Source organism: Macaca mulatta, chromosome 5, assembly GCF_049350105.2.
Source record: "Macaca mulatta isolate MMU2019108-1 chromosome 5, T2T-MMU8v2.0, whole genome shotgun sequence".
NCBI lineage: Eukaryota > Metazoa > Chordata > Mammalia > Primates > Cercopithecidae > Macaca > Macaca mulatta.
This window is the reverse complement of record NC_133410.1, coordinates 52,900,703-52,925,337: the sequence shown is the minus strand read 5'-3', so window position 1 is coordinate 52,925,337 and position 24,635 is coordinate 52,900,703. Positions and strand designations below refer to the sequence as shown.

Genomic DNA, 24,635 nt, shown 5'->3' with positions numbered 1-24,635 from the left:
TGAAACTTGCATCAAAGGTTTCCTGTGGTTCTCAGTAAATTCTTTCTTTTAAACCTCTTAACATTTTGTGAAAATAGATGAAAATAAGAGAGGCATTATGCATTTCATTATTTCACAATTATGTCATTTTACACTTATGAAAATGTAGGGAAAATACATAGTTGGAATGAAAGGAAAATAAAAAGAAGGAATGATTGCCTATGCAGGATCTGAAAGGTGTAAGAGAAGGTCTGGGTATTTGGGCAACCCTGACCCATGAAGTAGAAGAAAAATAACTTGTGAAAGACCCAGTCAAAGCATCAAAACAACTGGAAAAATCAAGTAAGCTACAGGGTCATGTAGAAATAATAATTTCAGTATGAAAATACGGGATGGGATGGGATGGGGTGGTACCATTTTCAGGGATATTCAATTCAGCCTGCATCTTCTACTATAGTTGATCTATTATTTTGGCATTGGAATGACATCACAGATGTTGGCTCTCTGGCACATTGTTATGTTGGTTACAGTAGCCTCAGTGTGGAACTACAGTTGAATTTCTATCATTAAAACCCTGGCGATATGATTTGTCAGGAAGCTTCAGCTGGTGTTTATTATAGGCCTGCGATTGTGCTACTAAATGTATGTCAGCTTCTACAAGGATAGATCTGGGCTTCTGGCAATTACAGGAATATAAGAGAAGAATATAAGAAGGAAGACAGATATTTTTATATTTAGATCTACCTATATAGCTGACTCTTTAATTATTAAACTTTTTTTATTGTATCTTTATACTTCCTTTGTAGAGGACTACGTGCTCCCAAACGAGGCATTCCCGATAAGTCCCGCTCTTGCAAACGAAGCAGAGCGTTGGGGGCTTGTTTATGTGTAAACATCTTAAAAATCCAGAAAGTCAGGGAAAGGTCAGAAAAACAACAATGTGTCTTGTGACTTGGCAACATTCCACAAAACGACGGTATAAAATAAAGCAGAGCGCGCCATTCGAGGCGGCCGCCATGTTTGTCTTGTCTTGTGTTGTCTTGTGTGTTCATTCCTTTGTTTAGGAAACATGCGGACCCCAACATTCCTTCCTGCCTTCTCTTCCCTTTTCTGTTTCTTCTCTTTATTCTTTCCTGCCCTGTTCCAAGTTAGCACTAAAACACAAACACATTAAAATAAAACCATGGTTCTCAAAGCGCAGTTCCCTTGATCAGCAGAATGAGCATCATCTGAGAGCTTGTTAAAAATGCAAATTCTTGGACATCATCCCAGACCTACTGAATCTGAAACTCTGGGGATGGGACTCAGCAATCTGTGCTTTGCAAGCCTTTCAGGTGATTCTTATGTGGGATAAACTTAGAGAAACACCCAATAAAATGAAGAAATTGGAGACACAGAGAGAGAGAGACAGAGGGAGAGAATAATAAAATAATAAGATAAATCAAAAAGAGAAGTTTGAACATAAAATTGTTTTTATGGCAAACAAAAAGTTTGATTCTATGCTTTCCAAACAGATAAAAGGAAAGAAGGAAGCATTATCAGTTTATGTGATTCCTTTGACACTGCATTCTATTCAAGAAAAACCAACTTCCTTTCTCTGTTGCTCTTAGCAAAAGATTTCTAAAGGGTTATCTAAGATATGTTTATTTCTTATTTCTCTATTCACTCTTTAATTCATCATAGTTGGCCTCATCATCTATTGAAAATGCTCTTGATGACATCATCAGTGTAAAGTTCTCTTTCTAATATTCAGCAACATGAAACCCAGCTAGTTATTCTATTCTATTCCTTTTGATAGATGCACATTAGGAATACCATCAATTCATTCACTTAGCAAATAGTTATTGAATGGCCAGTATGTACCAGGCACCGTGATAGCATGTAGAACAAAATAAAGTCTCCACCTTTATGGCCCCTGCAAACTAAGGAGAAAGAAAGACAATTTATTTTCTTTTTAAAAAATTTATGTATGTATTTATTTATTTGTTTGTTTGTTTGTTTGTTTTTTGAGACGAAGTCTCGCTCTATCGCCCAGGCTGGAGTACAGTGGCATGATCTCGGCTCACTGCAACCTCTGCCTCCCGGGTTCAATTAATTCTCCTGTCTCAGCCTTCTAAGTAGCTGGGATTACAGGCACCCGCCACCATAACCAGATGATTTTTGTATTTTTAGTAGAGACAAGGTTTCCCTATATTGGTCAGGCTGGTCTTGAACTCCTGACCTCAGGTGATTCAACTGCCTCGCCCTCCCAAAGTGCTGGGATTATAGGCATGAGCCACCATGCCCAGACAAAAGGCAATTTTAAAATGAGGTAAAACATAAAGAAATAAATATCAGATGGATATAGCTGCTATGAACAAAAATAAAACAAGGCAAAGCCATAGCACCTGTAAAGTACATGCTACTTTTGTTAGAGAGACCAAGGAAGACTTCCAGAGGAGTGAAATTTTAGCAGAAATCTATATGAAGTGAGAGACCAAGATTTTTAGATAGCTAAGGAAAGGGCATTTTTGGCAGAAAACATATCATACAAAAGGGCCTTAGGCAGAAACATTTTTATCAGAAGACCAATATGGCAGAAGTAGAATAAGGTATGGGGAAAATAGTGGGAATTAGGTTGGAAAAATATGCAAGAAACAGACTATATATGTTGAAGGTAGAGGCAACAAGACTTGTGAATGGATTGAAATGAATGTGAAGTGTCATGAAAAGTAGGCGTCAAGAAGAACTCCTAGGTTTTTGGCCTGAGCAATTAGGTAAATAGTGTTGCATATTACATGGAAAGAAGATTTGGTTGAGGTGGTGAGACAGGATATTAAAAGAAGTTGTGTGATAGACATGTTCAGTTTTAGTTGTCTATGAGACCTTAGAGAAGAGAGAAAAGAATACACACACTAGTCTGAAATTCATGAAAGAGTAAAAAGTGGTAATTAAATAAATTCATGGAACTGGATAAGATCAACTGGTGAGTGAATGCAGACAGAGAAAAGATGAGGACTAAGCCTGGGAGAATTCCAAAATTTAGAGGTCAGGAAGAAGAGAAGGAGCCAATTAAGAAGAGTTTGGTGAAGCAGAAGAAAATCTTGAGAATACACAGTATCACTGATGCAGACGCAGAAAACATTTCACAAAAAAGGTGGTGAACAATTATGTCAAATGCCACTTGGAGTTCAAGTAAAATTTTTTATAAATGAAAATTGACCTTTGGATTTAGAAAGATAAAACAGTTGGTGTAAGAAACAAAGCTATTTCAGCAGAGTGCTGCAGGAAAATGACTGTAATAGCTAAAGAAATACTGAGGATTCTGCTATAAGGGGAAGCAGACATGTGGGACTGTAATGAGCCTCTTTCTTTTTCAAATAGTAGATATTGCAGAATGGTTAAATGTTAATAGTAATGAACTTACACAAAGTAAATAAGAAATCAATATGTGAAAGTAACAGGAGATGAAATGAGATCAAATGCACAAAAAGAGAGACATCTTGGATAGAAGCATGGATATCCAAGCCCTTAGAACACGATGACAGGAAGAACACAGATCTAGGTGCAGATGGATCTGCACATCTGATGGGAGGAAGACACAGTGGCTCTGTTCTGATTGTTGGTATTTCCAGAGAGAAAATAATTGAATGTGAGAAAGGGTATTCGTGAAAGTTTGATGAGAGAGAAGATATGTAAAAAAATTGGGAGTGTGGGAGTTTATGCTCATTAATTTTTACTGAGACCAGTCATCATAGTTTCCTTTTCTAGCCAAACTCAGCTGTTGCTACGGAAAAAAAAAAAAAAAAACCGAAAAGGAAAATTGGGTTGAAACGATATCAGAATTTTCTAAACTAGTACAATAGAAGGATGTGTGCAAGAAATTTGAAGTGCTACACAACTGAACAATTTTGATGCTGCACCATGGAATCTAAATTTAATAAAGAGAAAAAATGAGCAAATAAAGAAGACAAGCATACTAAAATGTGATGGTTTAATGGATTAGTGGCTCCAAAGAGCTGAAAGGATTATTGGATTGAATATGTTAGCTAGAAAGATAAGTGATAGAGGTCAGAAAACGGTGGATAAAGACAAGATTTTGGAATTGTGCAGCCAAAGAAAGAGTAGATATTTGTTTTAGAAATTTAGAAAATATAAACAAAACTTATGGAAAGCATATATATTATATGCACACACATTTGTGTACATGGGTGTGTTTCAGAAGTCTTTTTCATTGATCTATATCCATCACTGTACCAATGATACATGTTTTAATTATTGTAGCTATTTTGTCTAATAGTGCAAGTCCTACTGTTTATTTCTCCTTTATAAATCATCTTATTCTTAGCCATTTGTTCTTCAAGCTAAAATTTTAAGTAGTGAAAGATACCCACTTGTGTTTTGCTTAGAATTTCAGCACAGTTATTTCATAACTTTTGTTCAACAATGTAGTCTTTTCATTTCATGTTTATGTTATTCTAGAAATTCATTTTACAAAAATGTTTTGCAAAATGTTATAATTCTATTAAAAAATAATGCAAGTGAAGATTGCATGCACAATAGCTGATGGGTTATTACTAGAATAAAATCCATCTATTTTTTGTATAAATATTTTGTACTGGATCAACTTATTGAACTGTCTTAGAAGTTTTTCAGTTCACTCTTTTGGATTTTCTAAATAAATTACCAGTTCATACATAAATATAATAATTTTATTTTCTTCTTCCAAGTAGTTAAAGCTTGATTTTTAAAAATTTTCAATACCTGGACATTCTAGAACAGTTTGGATACTAATGGTGAGACAAGATATTCTTAAATTATTCCTAATTTCACTGGTAATTCAAAATAAAGCCATTTAGCCAGGCGCAGTGGTTCACACCTGTAATCCCAGCACTTTGGAAGGCACGGTGGGTGGATCATTTGAGGTCAGGAGTTCGAGACCAGCCTGGTTAACATGGTGAAACACCATCTCTACTAAAAATACAAAAATTAGCTTGGAGCAGTGGCGTTCCCATGGTCCCAGCTACTCGGGAGGTTGAGGCAGGAGGATCACTTGAAACTGGGAAGCAGAGGTTGCAGTGAGCCGAAATCGTGCCACTGCACTCCAGTCTGGGCAGCAGAGCCAGACTCCATCTCAAAAAATATAATAAATAAATAAATAAATAAATAAATAAAGCCATTTAAAATATAGACATGTCTTATAATCTAGGAGAGAAAAAAAATCAATGATTCCCCCTGAGAAATCAATCTGCAACCATTGCAAAATGAACAAGCCAGCTATATGCAAAATTCTTAGTTTCTTATGGTAAATAACTACAGATTGCAAAGTGGCTACAATTATCCACTTTGTCCTTTATCCACGAGCCCTTGCAATGACACTTGGTAGCTCCTCCCATCAAGAGAAGAAGTCACTCTGCCCTGCCTCTTCAATCTGGACTGGCCTGCAACCTGCTTTGGCCAACAATGTGGAAATAAAAGTGTGCTTGTTCTGAGCCCAAGCCTCCAACAAGAAAGACAAAGAACTGTGCTAAATATAACCCTGTGAATTGCATGAATAGTGAAAATTATATATATTTTACATATATGTAAAACTGCAATTGACTGAGAGAATATAGAATTTAAAAATAGTTATCAGCACAAAACATTCCAAAAATAACTTGTTGCAGGGAGATTTAAAATGATGGGCATTTTTAAATGTTAGAAAACAATTGTCGATTCCTAGAGAACTTAGGCTCCATTTGCAAAAATCACTTAAGTTCTGAAACCAAAAGAGTCCCTACAATTAATGATTCATTAGAATATTCCAGAGTTTTAAAATTCTAGCACATAACGATTCCTTCATTTGTCTCTATCAGAGAGCACACTGACAGTCTGGTCTCTGGGTAACACAACAACTTAGCTTTGTTTGACAGCTCTCATTCCCTTGAAAAGGCTGTTTCAGTTTTAGTACACCAACATACTGCTTAGTATGCTTTTTTTTTTTTTTTTTTTTTTTAAGTGACTTTGGCTTCACTGTCAATAAAGTCCCATTTCGATGTATCAGGTTTATGTCCCCTCATTAGTATTTGGCAAGAAAAATCAGGCAACACATGTACTCAGCTTATAACAAGTTTATGAATTTGTATTTTAATCCACTTCTGGGAAAAGACAAGCAGCCAAAGATCCAAATGATATATTAATGGTCTGAATTTTACTTTAATTCATCTTTTTCCAATATATGAGAGGTAATGAGGACCTAACTAAGTATCGCATAAGTCTTTTCACCTAACATTGGTTCAACTTTTGAGGTCACAGGCTACCTCAATAAAATATCAGATTCTACATGCTCCTTGGTGTCTTATTCGCCACTTCAATATCAGAAGCAATGTGTCTTGATATTTCTTCATTGTTTGTTCTTGTAGGGTTTTATTACATGGTTAAACAAAAACTAGTATTTTCTGCTTAGGTTGCTAATAAATAGATCAGTATTTGTGGCTTCAAACGAATAGCATTTGATTTTTTTTATGCTTTTGTTGGTTGTAGCTTGACTTGTTCTAGATAGTATTAAAGGGTTTTATCTAAGGAAAATATGAATTTTGGTAGTTTTTCCTTTATAAACATAACATCATCATTTTTAAAAGCCCTTTAATATATAAAGTATCATTTTCATGTGTCTTTTGGGAAATTAACTGTGATTAAAAATGTTATTAGAATGAAAAAGGTCATATATTGTATGATTCCACTTTTATGAAAAATCCAGAAAAGGGAATCTATAGAGATAGAAAGTAGATTAGTGATTGCCTGGGGCTGGGGGTGAAGACAGGGATGGCTACAAATGTCATAAGGGATCTCTTGGGAGTGATGAGAATATTCTAAATCTGAGTTCTGTTGTGCAACTCCATAAATTCACTAAAAATCATTGAATTGCACACTTAAACTTCAGCGTGAATTTTTATGTTATGTAAACTATACTTCAATAAAGCTATTACTTAAAAATGTTATTAGGTAAGCCTAAGCAATTATTTATTACATTTTAAAATTATTCTTAAGTCTGTAGAGGGCTCTGAATAATAAAGCTTTCAGTTACTGAAATACATCACACTCAGGCTGAAATAAACCTAATTCTTCAAGGGGCTCTTTTGATCTGTGCACCCCATTCTGGATCCCAGAATAGTGGTTTTATGATCAATTGGGTGTGTCTTGTGTGTGTGTATATATACACACACACATATATATATAATAACTAAAAAGCTTATTTCAATTTTAGCTTCAAATTTTATCAAAAGTTTTAACTGTGAGTAACTAAACTTAAGAAAGAAACTGAACCATGTAGGGCAACCCTGACATAACTATATACACCAGGCAATGGAATTCTGATACGATTATTCCATTTCCATATCCCCTAAGTAATTTATAAAACTCTTAACATGCTACAAATACAGTAGCAACATTAATGACAAAACTTTTCAAAAGCAATAGATACTATTTATTGAATGCTTGCCATGTACCAGGCATTACCAAGTGCTTAGCAAAATAGTGTTATTTAATTCACACACCAACTTAGGTATTATTACGACCATTTTATTATACAAGAAACTAAATCTTAAAACGTATTACTAACTTATCAGTGTCACACAGTAAGTAGGTGACAGAGCCAGCATTTGAATCCAAGTTATCCATCATGCAGTAGATAAGAACCTGAGTATCATGGGAAGCCAACCTGGGTATGAGTTTGGGTGCTCCCCTCTCTAGCTACATGTCCTTGGGAGTTACCAAAACTCTTAATGCTTTCATTTCCCACCTTTATAAAATGAGGATAATAATGCTATCTAGCCATTATAAAATGTTTGACACAATTAAATGAGATAATGAATGTGAAGCTCTTAAAACTTCACTCAGAATATACTGGCTTCTTAATAAACGATAACAAGTATTCATAGAAGAAATAATTACTATTAACTCTGGAGAAAAATACACATTTTGAAATGAATACACAATTAACTGAGACTGTTAGTTTAACTGCATTCAAATTCTTAGGCAATCCACAAAATATAAATAAGGCAGTGAACTTTCAACCAGCCCTGAAGTTCTTGACAATAATTAATATCTGCCACCACATCTGTCTGATTATCAGTGTTATCACCTCTTCTGCCTCTATAACCCCAAACCATGCCATTTAAAAGATTTATTTCTAAAATTAAATTTTGAGTTGTAATTTCCTGACAATTTGTCAGCAATTACCACATACTAACAGTTCCAATCAAATTTTAAAAATAATTTAATAAAGCATTGTGTTCATTGGATAAATATTTTAGCAAACTTTTTAAAAATTTTACTAAAAAGTCTTCTTAAAAATCTTCCCACATCTTCTTATACTTTTGCACATATGTAACCACACTTGGAAAGACATATTGAAAGAATTCACATTTGTTCTATACAGAGTTGTGTAAAAAGAGCCCCAGATGAGTATCTTTTTTGCGATGAGAAGTTTAGGTTTAAAAATTTTAATTGGGCATGTTTTTGGTTGAAAATTTAAAAATCATAGATACAATAATTAATAACCAGAATTCTAACTGAGAAAATAAATAACAGTATTTGCATGATGTTTACGAATTGGGTGCTCAGGGCAGATGACCCCGACAGCACATAAATGTAAGCTGAGCAGTTCCAGGCAGTCAGGGACTGTTCCGTTGCTCTACAGAGTTGAAGGAGAATCATGAAGAAAGAGGCTGCTCAGTGGCCAAACTAGCTAACTGCTCAGGTCTAAGCAGGATTCTGTTGTTTTGTTTGTTTTTGTTTTGTTTTGTTTTTGGTAGAAACTTGCTGGAGGTTTTTCGGAAGTTGCTTAAGAGCACAGGACTAATGAATCTAAGTGAGACATTGAGAGAGTTTGAGTGACTTGCCCAGGGCTATATATGATGATTCTAGAGGGACTCACATTTATACTCCATTTGACCTCACTTAAAGTCCTCCATCATCAGAAAACTAGGAATTCACAAAAATCAGAGAAGACATTTAACTCTCACAGAGCTGGAGAAGAGAGTTTTGAAATAAATTTAATCAAGTTTCCGGGGAAAAGGGGATTTAACTGACACAAAAAGGCTATATATCGTAACATAAAATAGTGAAATTATGGCCAAATGTATATAATTTTAGATTCTCAGTCATTTTACTTACAAGAACATTGAAGTGTAAAGAAATTTTGGTACTAGCCTATGATAATTATCAAGCCTTCATGTTTGTTTTTAAGTCCTTTAAATCGATATTAATTTTTTAATTTTTATGTATTCATTTTCTGCTTCATCTAGAAAAAATGGAGATGAATTCACGAAAGGGATAATGAATCGTCTATATATCCTTCTAGTTCTATCAATTTGTGCTTTAAATACCTTGAAACTTTGTTTTTAAAGATTCATTCAAATTTTGAATTGTTATATTTTTCTATGACATTAACCTTGTATCATTATGTAGTGAAGCTCCATCCCTAGTAATGGTTTTTATGTTAAAAACCATTTTGTCTAATATTAGTATACTGATAACTGCTCTTTTTGGATGAAAACTCAACCGTATATAAGTTTTTTGATTATCTAACTTTCAACCTTTAAGTGTAATTATGTTTCATGTTATTTTTATATATATATATGCTAATAAGCTTGTTTTTAACTTAAACATTTAGTCATTTATACTTATTGCAATTACTTAATTATTTTAACTTATTATAATCTGTATGAGTTTGCTAAGGCTGCCACTACAAAATACCCCAGACAATGCCTTAAGCAAAGCAATTTTATTTTCTCACAGTTCTGGAAGTTGGAAGTCCAAGATAATTGAAGGTGTTGGCAGATTTGGTTTCTTAGGAGGGTTCTTTTCCCTTTTTTTTGCAGATGGCCATCTTCTTGCTGTGTCCTCACATAGTCTTGACTCTGTGCACGTGCACCCTGGCGTCTCTCTGTGTGTCCACATTTACACAATCAACTTGGATTAGAACCCACCCTAAAATGCTCATTGTAATGTATTCTCATTTCAAAAGGCTCTGTCTTCAAATACAGTCAATTCTGTGGTACTAGAGTTCAGGGTGTCAACATATGAATTTGGGGAGGACACAATTGAACCCATGGCACTACCTTTACATTTTGTGTATTTTATTTTTCCTGACTCTTCTATAATTTTCCTTTTCATTATTGCCTTCTATTTAATTGGTTCATTAAGTTAATATATCCCACTATAATTTAAAGGTCATATATACTATTTCTTATTTCTTAATAATCATCCTAGATTTATACACACATATTTATCAAATTCTAAAATGGATCAATACATCTGCCCTCATTCTGAAAAATTCCAGAACATCACAACACTTTAATCACTTCCTCCAAACATATGTCTATTTCAAACATTTTAAACACATTATTCTTTTTATTTAAGAAGCCGTTATTGTTGTTTTATACAGTCAATATTTGTTTCTACTTACCTCTATATTTCCAACTTTCTTTGATTATTATTTTTTCTTTATCTTTGACTCGACAGCTAGAATCACTTCCTTTTGCCTGAAATATATCCTGCAGAATTTCTTTGAGCAATGATCTTGTTAGTCAATTCCCTCATTATTTCTTTTGGTCTGAAGATGTTTATATTTTGCTCACTGGAAAGAATTTTCCCTGGCATACTGTTCTTGGATAATTCTTATATTTTCTGGATTCATTGAAGATATAGTACTTCATGCATTTTTGATTTCTCAGCTTTCTGTTGAGGCAATAAGTTCTATGAGCCTTTGTCTCTGAAAGGTAGAATTTGTTTCCTGCATCCTCACCCTACAAGGTCATGGAAACCTTGCTCCAATTCCCTGAGGTTAGGCAGATGCTTTCAGAACAAAGATTATTCTAAGGCCCTGCTCTCCTCTCTGGGTTCCTGCTTTCGCTTAGTTTTTGGACTCTGAATATTTCTTTTCCTTGCCAGGGCATCAATGCGTTTTACAAGTTATTGTTTTAGATTTTATTCAGAATTTTTATTTGTTTTTAGTAGGAAGGTCAGTCACAATATCTAGTCTGCCATTCTGCTGGAGAAATAAGTTCGGTTCATCTCTCATTTAAAGACAGTGGGGAGGACATTTGGGATACTTTTCTTTTTCTGTTAATATAATTCCATGGGGAGGGGGCTTTCTCCCTCTGTCTTTGTCTCTGTCTCCGTGTGCGTGTGTGTGTATTTGTGTGTCCCAATATGACATAACTGATATTGGGAGCAATTATGATCGTGAAAAGATGTCAAGTACCTTTAGGAATACATATGAAATATTGAAAATTATGGCTCATGTCCTTGTTTAAGGAGGTGCAGCCTTTCTAGACTTTGGTCTGTAGTGTGAGTCTCAAGAAGTCTCTGAGTTACTATTTGTTTATAATTTGTGCTGTGTAAATTAAGAAATAAGTGGCTTAAAAGCATGGAGAAATGGATACTAATTTACATGGAGTTATATGGGCAAAATGAAAAGGACTGATGATTGAAGTCTGTATAAGAATGCACACAGAAATAACAAAGAATGCTAGTTCCTCCTGCCATATCTGTGGGATGTATAACTAAACCATCACAACACTTTCTCCCCTTAGCCAAAAACTTGCCTGAGAATCCTTTTCAGCACAGTATTCTCAGCATTCAATACTAAACAGAGTAGGCAATCAAGATAAAACTATCAGCATAATAACAACTAATTGTTAATTTGTTAATTGTATCTCTGTTCTTTTCGTTTTTCAAATGGAATATTGTATTATTGTGAGTCCTTTTTTTTTTTTTTTTTGAGATGGAGTGTTGCTCTGTCACCAGGCTGGAGTGCAGTGGCATGTTCTTGGCTCACTGCAACATCTGCCTCCTGGGTTCGAGTGATTCCCCTGCTTCAGCCTCCTGAGTAGCTGGGATTATAGGTGCACACCACCATGCCTGGCTAATTTTTTGTATTTTAGTAAAGATGGGATTTCACCATGTTGGCCAGGATGGTCTCGATCTCCTCACCTCGTGATCTGCCCACTTCGGCCTCCCAAACTGTTGGCCTTACAGGCGTGAGCCACCGCACCAGGCCAGTAACGTGTGTTTTTAGGTGCAGTGGGGGAAAAGAATCTGTTCAATGTTATAACCACTGTTTCAGAAGCCCTGCTTCCTAAGGTCACTCATATTAGTGTTTTAAATCATTCTATCCTATGGCATTCTATAATAAATCAGCTCTTTTATGTTTTTGTCTTATTCCCTATTCTGTGCTACCAGTCCGTGATCTTTATTCGTGACAGAAATTCTTATGGTCAAGAGATATCAGGATACATCGACTATGCCCACAGGCTAAAGACAGAAGATTTCGAAGTCTACTTTAGTGGAAAAAAAAGACTTCTTCCAAGGACTACAGATATAAGGTGAATTATATATAATTCTTGCACCCTTAGAGGCAGGAACAAAGACTTTTTATTTTATGGTCTACATTGTGCCTAAAATGCTAATGTATACACAATAGGAATGTGATACAACTGATTATTAATAAGAAAATAACTAACTCTAAAAATAAGGAATAAGCATAGTTGCATTGTTTTTCCTTTAACAGCCTGAGAAAAAAGATTTTTCAGAGACAAGATAAGTAAATTCCCAGTGACATTCCTTTTCAATGATAAGTAGCGCCTACAATTTGTTAACCTCATGAGGCTTTTGCAGCACTTGGGACTTGGTCTGCCCCTAAGGCTCAAGAGCCACTCATCTAACATGTTTTTCTCCACTTTTCTTTGGTCACCAGCCAAATTGCTGGCCCCTGATCAGCTCACCCTCATTTCTCTCATCTCTGTCCTATTCTGGGACACCCATTCCTTCACATCCATCATTCTTTTTACTACCGACCAGTGCCTTTTATTCTAGAACCCTTGTCTATCACCTAGCATCTACTCTACACTGCCAATCTATTCACAGATGGGTTCTTCTACTCCTTTCCAAATAGCATGCAAGCCAAAACATTTTATTCTCTCTTATTTAACTATATAATCCCAAAATTAGTAGCAGCATTATGCTTTAACTCTCCACTGCTATATTCAGATTTGAAGATTATAACAATACCTACCTCTTGTGAGATGCCTGTTATCCTCTATCCACCCTTACTGATATTATCTGAAGACTTCCTTACCCATCACCCTTTTGTGGTTTGTTTGTTTTTGAGACAGAGTCTCTCTCTGTCGCCCAGGCTGGAGTGCAATGGCGCAATCTTGGATCGCTGCAACTTCCACCTCCCGGGTTCAAGCAATTCTCTTGTCTCAGCCTCCCATGTAGCTGGGACTACAGGCATACACCACCACATCTGGATACTTTTTGTATTTTTAGTAGAGACAGGGTTCCACCATATTGGTCATGCTGGTCTCGAACTCCTGACCTCAGGTGATCCACCGTCCTCAGCCTCCCAAAGTGCTGGGATTACAGGCGTCAGTCACCGAGCCTGACTCCCATCACCACTTTAATGGACTTAGCTCTTTCTTATCCTACCTAGAATAACGTTTCATTTAACTTCTCTCTTGCAATAATCCCCACTGCCCATGTCTTTTCGGTCTTTGGTTGTATCTGACCTACTAACATTCCAAAGTAGATTGATCCAGACATTTTTTTCACTGCACTTGTAGCGACACCCCTGGGTACTGCTGAAGGAAATTTTAGGAAATTTCACAAAGCTGTGGATGGCTGCCGATAATTTATAGTACCCAAACTCAATCGAGCCCTTTGTGACTCTTAAAACTTATGCTCAAAATTAAAGTCATTTTAATTTCTGAAGCCTGCTGTTGCTTCTGTATCACCTGTCTTGGCAAATGGCACCACCCTTGAAACCAAAGGCAAAATCCAGATGTTATCCTAGACCTCCCGTTTTTCATCACCACCTTTATAACTAATAATTTATTTAAAACCGTGAATTCTATTATCTTAGCAGCTTTGTTTTGTTAAAGCAAATGTAAGATATCTCATTTCACCGGCAAACACTTCAGCATAGATCCTTATCTTGTAACATTTTTAAAGAAAACATCTTGACATTATCATATCTAACAAAATACTTTCCTAATGTCATCTAATACCTAGTTCACATTTCATTTTCACCCTTAATAAAATTTAATTGGCTGTCTAACTTATTTTTTATAGTTTATTTGACCAATCAAAATTTAAGTGATATTGTATTTCATCTTACTATATCTTTACCTCTTGCATGTATTTATTTATTTATTTATTTATTTTTTACAATGGTTCCCCGCATTCTCTTTATCTTCTATATTATTGATTCGTTGGAGAAACCAGGTCCTAAAAATCATTGTCCTCAAATGTCTCACATTCTGGATTTTACTGATCCAGTAAAATCATGCTGTTTGTTCTACTGTCTATATTCCTCTCTTCCCTAGAAACTGATTTGATAAAATGGAGTATAATTTTTTTCTAAGTAAGAAATTTTAATATGTGATGCTCTATACTGAGTATTGCCCCAATTTTAGATCTCCTGGGCTCAATCAGTAGGTTCAGGTGATGCCAGTCTAATTACTTCATTATAAGATTTTTCCATAAAATTTCACCCAATGGTGTTAGCATCTGTTATTGAAAGCTACCTAAATATTTTTACTAAGGGTTGAATAATGGTGAATCTATAATTCTATTATTTATCCTGAGTTTTTTAGCTTGAATTCTTCTATGGAGAAAAACTTTTCCTTATCACTTATTTGGTTACCTTGAAAGAAATTCATGCAGAAATACAAAATAAATATATTTTTTAATTTATAGAAAATTCAAAGCCAGAAACACAAAAGAGTGTACAGATTATGCCAAACTATTTTTCAGAGTAGTTGTATCATTTTGTATCCATGAGAAGTCTTATATAAGTGATCTGGTTAACCCTCATCCTCACCAACACAAGATATTAATAAACTGTTCTTTCCCACTGTAGTGAGTTATAAATGATCTCTCAGTGTGGTTTTAATTTTTATTTACTTGATTATTTATTAGATTGGGCATCTTTTATTGGCTGTTCAGATTTTCTTTCTGTAAAGTACCTGTTAAGATTTTTCCCTATTCTTTCAAGTGAGTTATTCTTTTTCTTGTAAATTATATGATTCTTTTTATTTATTTTTGGATACTGATTAATCCTTTGCCTCTTATGTGTATTGCAAAATATCATCTCTCTGGGTGTAGTTCTTCTTTTATTTTTTTTTTCATTGATTTTGATGGTCAGAAATCAGAAGTTCTGATAGTCATCTTAATGCATTTTAAACGTTACCTCTACAGGTTGCACTTTTGTATTTTGTTTAATAAGTCCCATCCTTTTTGAAAGTCATAAATATACTGTCCTATAGGATACTATAGTTTTGCTTTTGATTTCATATCTTTAACTGCCCAGTATTAATATAGAATATGGTAGTTAGGCAGTTGTTATTAAGGAAAAAAGTCCCTTTGATATATGAAGTTCCATACTTAGTTTGATTCAGAACTGAAGCCAAAATTTAAAATTAAATATTTCATAAAGTCTCTCTATCCTTACCTTTTGGCACGGCCTTTTATTCTATGTAGAGACAAACATCTTGTGTCTATGATTAGAATCTAGTCTTGCATTTTTACTGTGGAAAACACAAATGTCGATAGACAGCTGCTACTATTATGAAATGCAGCATTAGAAAGGGCCCTGACCACTTGGCAATCTTTTCAATTCAGCTTCCATCTTAACTATGTCTTTAAGATTAAGTACTTTCTTTTCAACACACTGGTAAGTAATTATAAGTGGATAGTAGGTTACAGTTTCAAGTTCCTTCACACTTCCCTATGATATGGGCATGACAAGCATTATTCTTACCATCGGAGAGAGAATAAAATAAATAGTAAACCACTTACTAAAGTTCATAAATGAAACAGTGATGAGAGAGGATAAGTTCTTCAGCATTCTCATTCACTGCTCACCTCTAGAACACTATTCCTGGTTTAAGCTTTTATATCCTAAGGACAACTGTACCATGTAGAATCATTTATATTTGGCTCCACATATATTTGCATACATTTCCATGTTTATGCATTTGTTGAACAAAGATCTAAAGCTTGCCTATAGAGCTCTACCCATCCCTCAGATAGGATAATCAAGAGGAAATGAAAAATTTTTCTTTGTGTTTCTTTTTAGAGTTTCCATGAAATATTCATACCCTTGACCAGAAAATGACCTTAAATACTAAAGCTTTGAAAGGTATTATTGTCAAATTTCCCTTGAAGTCCCATTGTCTGTTTTATTAAAATGTTTAACGTTCCAAGCCCCTGAAGTTAGAATTATACGCACTTATCCTGTGCTTAAGTGCATTCTTATGAAAGCATTCTGGTAACATATTGGCTGATTCTCAAGTTTAAAAAGGAAAAAAAAAAAAAAAAAAGCAGTAAATGAACCCAGGGCTTCTACAAATAGTATTAAAATATTGCCTATTTTTAAAGTTATTAATGCTTTTCCAAATTCAAATATGGCAATTGTTAATTAGAATATTAGTTTAGTCTCTTCAGCAGAGGTTCACTGAATTTAAAGAGGGGGAAATACTTTGAGCGAAAACCTGCTAGCTAAAGCAGACTTACCACAACTACCTAGCTCCTTGATACACAAAATACAGTCCATGAACCCGTAGTGAAGCATCTCAGGCTCTCTTTCAACCACTGAGTTAGAATCAGTATATTAACATGATCCTCAGTATTTCCATATGCTTATTTGTCTTAGTTTGTACTGCTATTAACAAAATACCACAGACTGGGTAATTTATAAACAACAGAAATTTATTTCTCATGGTTTTGGAGGCTGGAAAGTCCAAGACCAAGGTGCTGGCAGAATTGCCATTTGGTGAGGCCTTCTTTCTGCTTCCAAGATGGTACCAGAAAAGGGCTTAAACTAGTTCCCTCCAGTTTCTTTATAAGACACTAATCCATTTCTGAGACAGAGCTATCATGACTTATCACTTTCCAAAAGCCCTACCACTTAATACACCAGTTTTAACATAAATTTTGGAGGGGACACATTCAAACCATAGCAATATTAAATTTTGAGAAGCATGCTCTAGACTGGTGCTCTCTAGTACGGTAACTACTACCCGCATATGGCCACCGAGTACTTGACGTGTGGCTAACCTTAAATTAAGATGTACTGTGAGTGTAAAATGCACACTTGATTCTGCAGACTTCTCATAAAAATACAAAATATCTTATTAGTAATTAATGTTACATGTTAAAATAATAATGTGATAGATACGTTGAGTTAAATAAAATACATTATTAAAATAATTTTACCTATTTCTTTTTATTTGTTTTTAATGTGACTACTAGAAAATTCAAAAATACATCCGTGGTTCACATTGCTGACTCATATCATACTATATTTCCATCAAGCAACACTATTCTGGTCTACTTGTCCCCAACACAGAGGCTCAATCTCACCCCAATCTTTAGAACCAGTACTAATCTTAGATAGGAATGATGTAAGAAGCCAGAAACCAGAGATCACCAATTAGTCATTGGACCAGATCTGCCTGCAGAATTTTTTATTTGGCCTGCACAATTGTATGTAAAATTGTGTCAATGTTTCAGAAACAAAAAAATTCCCCACAAAATATCTTGGATTTGAAATTTTCTTTAAACTTATAAGATCCGTTTATACGGAGCCTGCATTCTCTCATCTCAACCATCATCTAGAATTAAACTACAGCTGCTTCCTCAGATGGGGCATATTTTTACTAGATTAACCCAGACTTGACTAATCACCTATATTGACATATGCACCATCACCCTTGAGTTACTCATGCATAGTACCTGCTAGCTGCTTTTAGGCATTTGGGTTTGTGACTTCTGGTTTAAACTGCTATCTTAGATTCTAGAGCTCATATTTTCTGTTATCCTAGTCATGATATTCTTTGCTAACCCACTATGAGTGAGTTAATTTCAGCCCTTGGTCTCCCTCAGGTTGTTCCATACCACTGTGGTTACAAGGTTGAACTGTGTCAGAGTCTGAGATGATTATAATGATGACTTAAAAATGATGATGATGTTAACTGAGCACTTACTGTGCATAGTACTAAATAACAACTAAAGCACTGTACTAAATTTATATATATATTACATATTACATATAAATATTATATATTACACTTACAAATATATGTGTGTGTGTGTGTGTGTATATAATATTTCACATTCTCTTTACAAAAACCTTATAGGTTAGGGACCTGATATGGTTTGGTTGTGTCACCACCCAAATCTCATCTTGAATTGTAATCCATATAATCCTCACATGTCATGGGAGAGACCTGATGGGAGGTAATTGAATCATGGGGGCAGTTTTCTCCATACTGTTCTCATGATAGTGAGTGAGTTCTCACAAGATCTGATGTTTTATAAGCATCTGGCATTTCCCCTGCTGGCACTCATTCTCTCTCCTGTTTCCCTGGGAAGAGGTGCCTTCTGCCATGATTGTAAGTTTCCTGAGGCCTCCCCAGCCATGCGGAACTATAAGTCAATTAAACCTCTTTTCTTTATAAATTTCCCAGTCTTGTGTGTTTCCTTATAGCAATATAATAATGGACTAATACAAGACCTTTTTCACATTTTAACACTTAAAGAACCTGTATCATAAAAGTGTTATCTGGCTTAACCAAAGTTTTATACAGACACATACACATGTACAACCAGAAATCTAGGACCAAACAGAGATCACTGCCATTATTTATTATTATTATTATTCAGTACATTATTCCATTTAAGACTTTGACATGTAAAGATGTCACTTTTGACCTCGTATCCACATCCCAATCCTTGTCATATATTTTTTTGGCAGGAATGTGTCTTATGTGACAAGACCTAATTTGGGAATATTTTTTAGAACTTTAAGCAATCTTGCTGTCCACAGTTAAGACTAGGAAATTTTGGCTATCCTGTACCCACCCTTGCCACTTCCTTCTTTCATTGAGCTTGGCAGAAAATCCCCCTTTGTACTTATAACCAGGCTTTCATTTTCAGTCACTGTGAGTAGGAATTACAGTGTCCCCACAGCTTTGTGTGTGGAAGAGTTCTGAACAGAATTAAAAGTGACCTGTAATTGTGGTTTCAGCCTAAAAGTCTTTAGGGAAACATTGGCCCTGACTTGTTGAACCTCAGTCATGTCCCAGGATACTTTTAGAATCTATTCATATCCTCTGAACTGTGGTTCAAAAAATTTTTGTAATATCTACTTGGAATTCTTTTACAGATAAATTTAATTTTCTAATACTTAACTCATTTTAGCTTCTCTTTATTCCAAGCTAAATATTAAGTACTGTCTTTCATGGAAAATTCAGAAATGGAGCAGAGATCCCAAAAGCCATATACTGTGCATATAACCCATAAACCACGACTAACAGTTCCTACTGAATCATTACTAAAGTATCTGTCTGTGTCATCTAACGATAGAAATTATTCATGCAGTTTGGTCCATTGCTTTAAAACAAAAAGTCAGAATCCCAGAGCAACCACTTGGTAGTTTCTTTAGTTGTCTAGAATGTGTTTCCTTGAAGATTGTGTCTCTGGATAAACCTTAAGTGAATAATTAGAGATCTCACAAAACCTCTAGTTTATTGACACTGACTGTGGTTAAGACAGGATTACTCTTTACATGAGATTTTTTCCAACTTTTAAACATTTTTGGTCAAAAATACACAACATAAAATTTAACAGTTTAACCATTTCAAGTGTACAGTTCAGTGACATTAAATACATTCAAATTTTTATGCAACTTTTCCAACTCTTTATTAATAATTCTTTTTAAGTTTTGGAAAAGTTCAAAAAATAGTACAATGAAGGCCAATATACTCACAACCTAGACAAAACAATTGTTAACACTTTTCCAAATTTGCTTTAATTATCGTTTGGTATTTTGGTGTGTTTGTGTCTATGTTTGTACCATTTGAAAGTAGCTTACAGATTTCACCCTAAAATATTTCATCTTGCATCTCGTGAGTATAAGGACATCCTTCTATATAACATCACATTATTCTAGATAAAAAAATTCATAATTATTTTCTACAATCATCTAATGTTTAGCTCATATTTAAATTTTCTTAATTATGTCCAAAATGTATTGTAGCTACTTGTGTGAATCATCATTCAATCAATGTATAAAAATTACATTGCTTGTGTCTCTTGACTGTCTTTTTCTTTAAAAGAGCACCTCTCTCCATACTTCCCAGCCAAATATTCTTTTCTTTGTGATGACATTGACTTTTTAAAAACACAGGACCCTTGTCTTTTAGATTGTTTCACATTCTGAACTTGTCTGGTTGTTTCCTTGTGGTAATATGTGACTCATTTCTCTTATCTCTGTATTTTCTTTATACTGGGAGATATCTGTAAACGCTTCATTTTGTTCAGTATAAATATTTTTTTAGACAAGAACTTATCCATTACATATTACATCATATCAGGAAGCACCTAATGTCAAGTTGTCCCATTATCAGTGATGCTCAGTTTGACCTGTTGGTTAAAGAAGACTTGCTATACTATTCCTCTAAAAAGATATATTTTCCTTGTTTAACAAAATTGTGTAGTACCTAAACTAGTATGAACTAACTTTTGTGTATTTATATAAACCTACTTGTTTTTCTATTTTTTCTTTAAAATTTACATTTTATAAGAAAGTATATTAGTAGCAAATTAGCCTTGCTTTCCAGAGTTATTTTCATTAAATTTTCTAAATTAGAAGAAAGGATAGTACTTATGGTAACAGAATTTAAGTAGAGTTAAAGCTGTAAGTGGAGCTTGCTGGAATTGTACACAACTTTCAATGTCGAAATAAGTTATGCACCAAAATTAAATTGTTTATTGTTTAGAACTCAGAATCATTTTCCTTGAGATATTATCTTATCAGAGATAGTTTGTCAGGTCATGTCACAAATTTTCAAACCCATTATTTCCATGGAAAACTTAATTTTATTTTATGTGGTAAAAAGAAACTTGAGGACATTAATTAATATCTCTACTGTCCTACAACTTCCCTGTCTCAGGTCTTATGATGACCATATCATTTGGGTTAATAAAAGAAATAAGGATGTACCATGATCATTATTCTTTAGATAACATTTCCATGGACACCACACAATAAAATCGCTAAGGTAATGATGCTTCAGGGGACACATTTCGCTCTCTGGGGTATCAGGAAATATCAGTTCCTATTCTTGGAGTATATGTAAATCAGGATATTTCAGGAAGAATTTGTGCAGTGGTCCAACATTAGCAACTTGGGTAGCCCTAGGAATCTAGTGATAATTGGAAATCTAAAATCTAGAGATGCTTAAGTGTTAACCCCACAAATGAAGAAATAATTAGCTTGCTTATGGACAAAAGGGTAGATGTAACAACAATGGGACTAGATCTTAGGTCTCCTAATCCATAGTCCAATTTTTGTTTAACATTTCAGCATGCTGTATATTTATCTATTTTTGATTCCCTGACCATTACACATTAGAAGAATTACATGTAAATTTAGCTGTAGAAGTGGCTGTATAATGTTAACTTGTTGATTACATGGCTCTAAAAAATCTCATCTTAGTATTTTCATTTGTTTTAACACTCAGCATTTTTACTTTCAATTGAAATTTATGTTTAATTTTTATTTATTTTTTACATATTATTTTTAAAGAGTGTGAGTGAAGCAGATAAGCCCTCAAGATGTGCAATTTTAATTAATGAACATACCTTACAATCTGGTAACATGTGTATGCACCACTGTGCCAAAATTTAATGAAATGGGTTAATGGCACTTATTAAAGTTGTTCAGCTTCTCTAGTCATAACACAGAATTCAACCATTCCTCCATTTCTTATATTCAAATAAATAAAGTGATAAATGAGTCCAAACATGAAAAGTCAAGTCATTCAGAATGCCGACATGCCTTCTTATTAGTTCCTGTAATCTCTCTTCACTATCATTCATGCAATTGGGGGTCTACAAAGTCAGACCCTTAGGATTCTATTGTTTAAATTCCAGGATAAACTGAGTACCAAAGTCCTTCGACTGTGATGCACTGTCAAGAAAGTTCAGAAAATGAACATAAAAAATGAAGGATGGGAAAAATGAAAGAGGAAAGAAAGGAGAAACAGAAGGAGGGAAGGGGGGAGAAAGGGGGAAAATAATCTATTCAACAAGAAAGGAAGGAGGGAAGAGAGGATGGAAATGGCTTGAAGTTCATGAAAATACCTCCAAATTAGGAAGTCGTCTTGAATGTCTTTTGCATAAATACATGAAATGAGTTCATTTAAATAAGAATTATTGCTTTGGGAGAAGGTGGGAGAATGTCAGCAAGACAGCAAAGTAGAAAGTCATAGCTCTTGTTTCTCCAGAGGGAAAAAAAAAAAAAAAAAAAAAGTCAATATAACAACAGTATTAGTGCCAAAATATTTTGAGGAGAAATTCAGAATGCAGTTAAGAAATAGAATCATCCGGGCGCAGTGGCTCACGCCTGTAATCCCAGCACTTTGGGGGCCGAGGCAAGCAGAACACAAGGTCAGGAGTTTGAGAACAGCCTGGCCAATATGGTGAAATCCCGTCTCTACTGAAAATAAAAAATTAGCCGAACATGGTGGCGGGCGCCTGTAGTCCCAGCTACTCAGGAGGCTGAGGCAGGAGAATCGCTTGAACCCAGGAGGCGGAGGTTGCAGTGGGCCAAGATCGCATCATTGCACTCCAGCCTGGGTGACACAGCGAGACTCCCCCTCAAAAAAAAAAAAAAAAAAAAAAAAGAGGAAATTTTACTTTATCTACATGGGTTCCTCCCAAAAACAACCTTAGTTTAGCACTGAGAAGCTTGCCTTAGAACATGATCTCTCCCATAGTGGGAAAAGTGAGATTGCAGTGTATGCCTGGCCGCCTAGCCTCCTGCCTTTGCAGGGTGCCCTTCTTGGGTCTGGATTCCTTTTGGCCTCATGCTGAGCACTGAACAACCTGTAGATCCCAGTCCTCTAAACAACTAGAAATAAAGAAAAGAGAAGAGAATTCCCTCGCAGCCAGCATTGCTATTCAAGATAAGGAAAAGGCACAGAACTGAGGTTGTATCTCTAGGAGAAAAGGAAGAAAGTGAAGGGAATTTTATTAGGCATTTCAGAACCCTCTATGGACTGAGGTTCTTTCTCATCTCATACTGAGTGTTGAAGGACTGGCAGAGCCCAGTTCCAAGGAAGGGAGGGCATCCCCTAACAGCTCTGTAAGATTGGAAAAAAGGTGCATAACAGAGGTTCTTCCTCCAGAAAAGACGGAAGGAAGTAAAGCTCCCTCCATGGAGGGAGCCAGTTTCTATCTTGCATCATAACAAGCACTGAATAACCAGCAGAGCTCAATCTTCTGGAAAGGTGCGCAACAAAGAAAGGAGACAAACATCATCTTATAGCTGGTACTGCTCTATAAAATTGGAAAAAGCACAGAACTGAGGCTTTTCCTCCAGAAGGGAGGAAAGTTTCCAGTAAGTTCCCAGCCTTACAGTGTGCTCCTTGTTGAGTTGGCCTCTATCTTGCCTCATATTAAGCACTATTGACCAGTGTACACCTCTCTGAGTCTGGACTAGTACATAAAGTTTGGAAGAGGTATCTGCTTCTTTAAAGATAAAGACAAAGTAAACCTACAAGGAATACAAAGAATTAAGAAAACATAACAAAACCTAAGTAAAACATTTTTTAAGTAACCAACCCAAAATAAATGGAGATCTGTGAATTGCAAAAGAATTCAAAATAATCATCTTAAAGGTGCTCAGTGAGTTACAAGAGAACGTGGATAGACAGCTAAACATAATCTGGAAAACAATAGATGAAATATATGAGAAATTCAATAAGGAGATAGAAATGATGAAAAAGAATTAACGAGAAATTTTGAGGCAGAGGAACACCATAACCAAAATGAAAAATTTACTAGAGGTCTCAACAGCAGATTTTGTCAGGCAGAATAAAAAATCAGTAGGTTTAAAGACAGGTTATTTTAAATTGTTCCATCAGAAGAGCAAGAAAAAAGAATGAAAAAGACTGAAGAAAACCTAAGAAACTTATGCAACTCTGCCAAGATAATCAGTGTATGTGTTACGAAAGTTAGAGAAGGAGAATAGAGAAAAAAATTGGTAGAAAGTGATTTAAAGCAATAATGATGGAAAACATCCTCAGTCTCAAAAAAGAAATGGAAAGCTGGATTCATGAAGCCCAAAGGAACCCAAGTAGGTTGAATTTAAAGAGGTCTACACGAAGATACATTGTAATCAAATTATAAAAGTCGAAGGAAAAGGGAAGTTCAAAGTGGTAAGTAAAAAGTGTCTCATTACATACAAGATAATCACCGTAAGACTGTAAGTATACCTTTAGCAGAAACTTTGTAGCACAGAAGAAAATAAGATAATATACTCAAAATATCAAAACAGAAAAAGCCGCCAACCAAAAAGAATATACCAGCAAAGCTATCCTTCAGAAATGAAGGAGAGAGAAAATCTCCCAAACAAAAATTGAGAGAGCTCATTACAAGACCTGCCTTATTAGAAATGCTAAAGGGAATTCTTCAAGATGAAGAGGACACAAATAGATGCTAATTAGAAGCATGAAAATACAAAAAATTATAAACCTCTTTGTTTAAGGTAAGGAGATAGAAACAGAAATAATATAATAATGATAATAATGATAATAATGGTGATGCATAAATCATGTTCA

General features: G+C 34.9%; 1 protein-coding gene across 2 annotated transcripts in view; it reads left to right on the top strand.

Annotated features, from left to right (window-relative positions):
• CFAP299 (cilia and flagella associated protein 299) overlaps nucleotides 1-24,635 on the top strand; it is a 646,399-nt gene that overhangs the window by 541,958 nt on the left and 79,806 nt on the right. For both annotated transcript variants that reach the window (XM_015138434.3, XM_078002640.1), the window contains one exon: nucleotides 12,187-12,329. In XM_015138434.3, coding sequence (XP_014993920.2) covers nucleotides 12,187-12,329 — 143 coding nt within the window. The remainder of the gene's footprint in view (nucleotides 1-12,186; nucleotides 12,330-24,635) is intronic.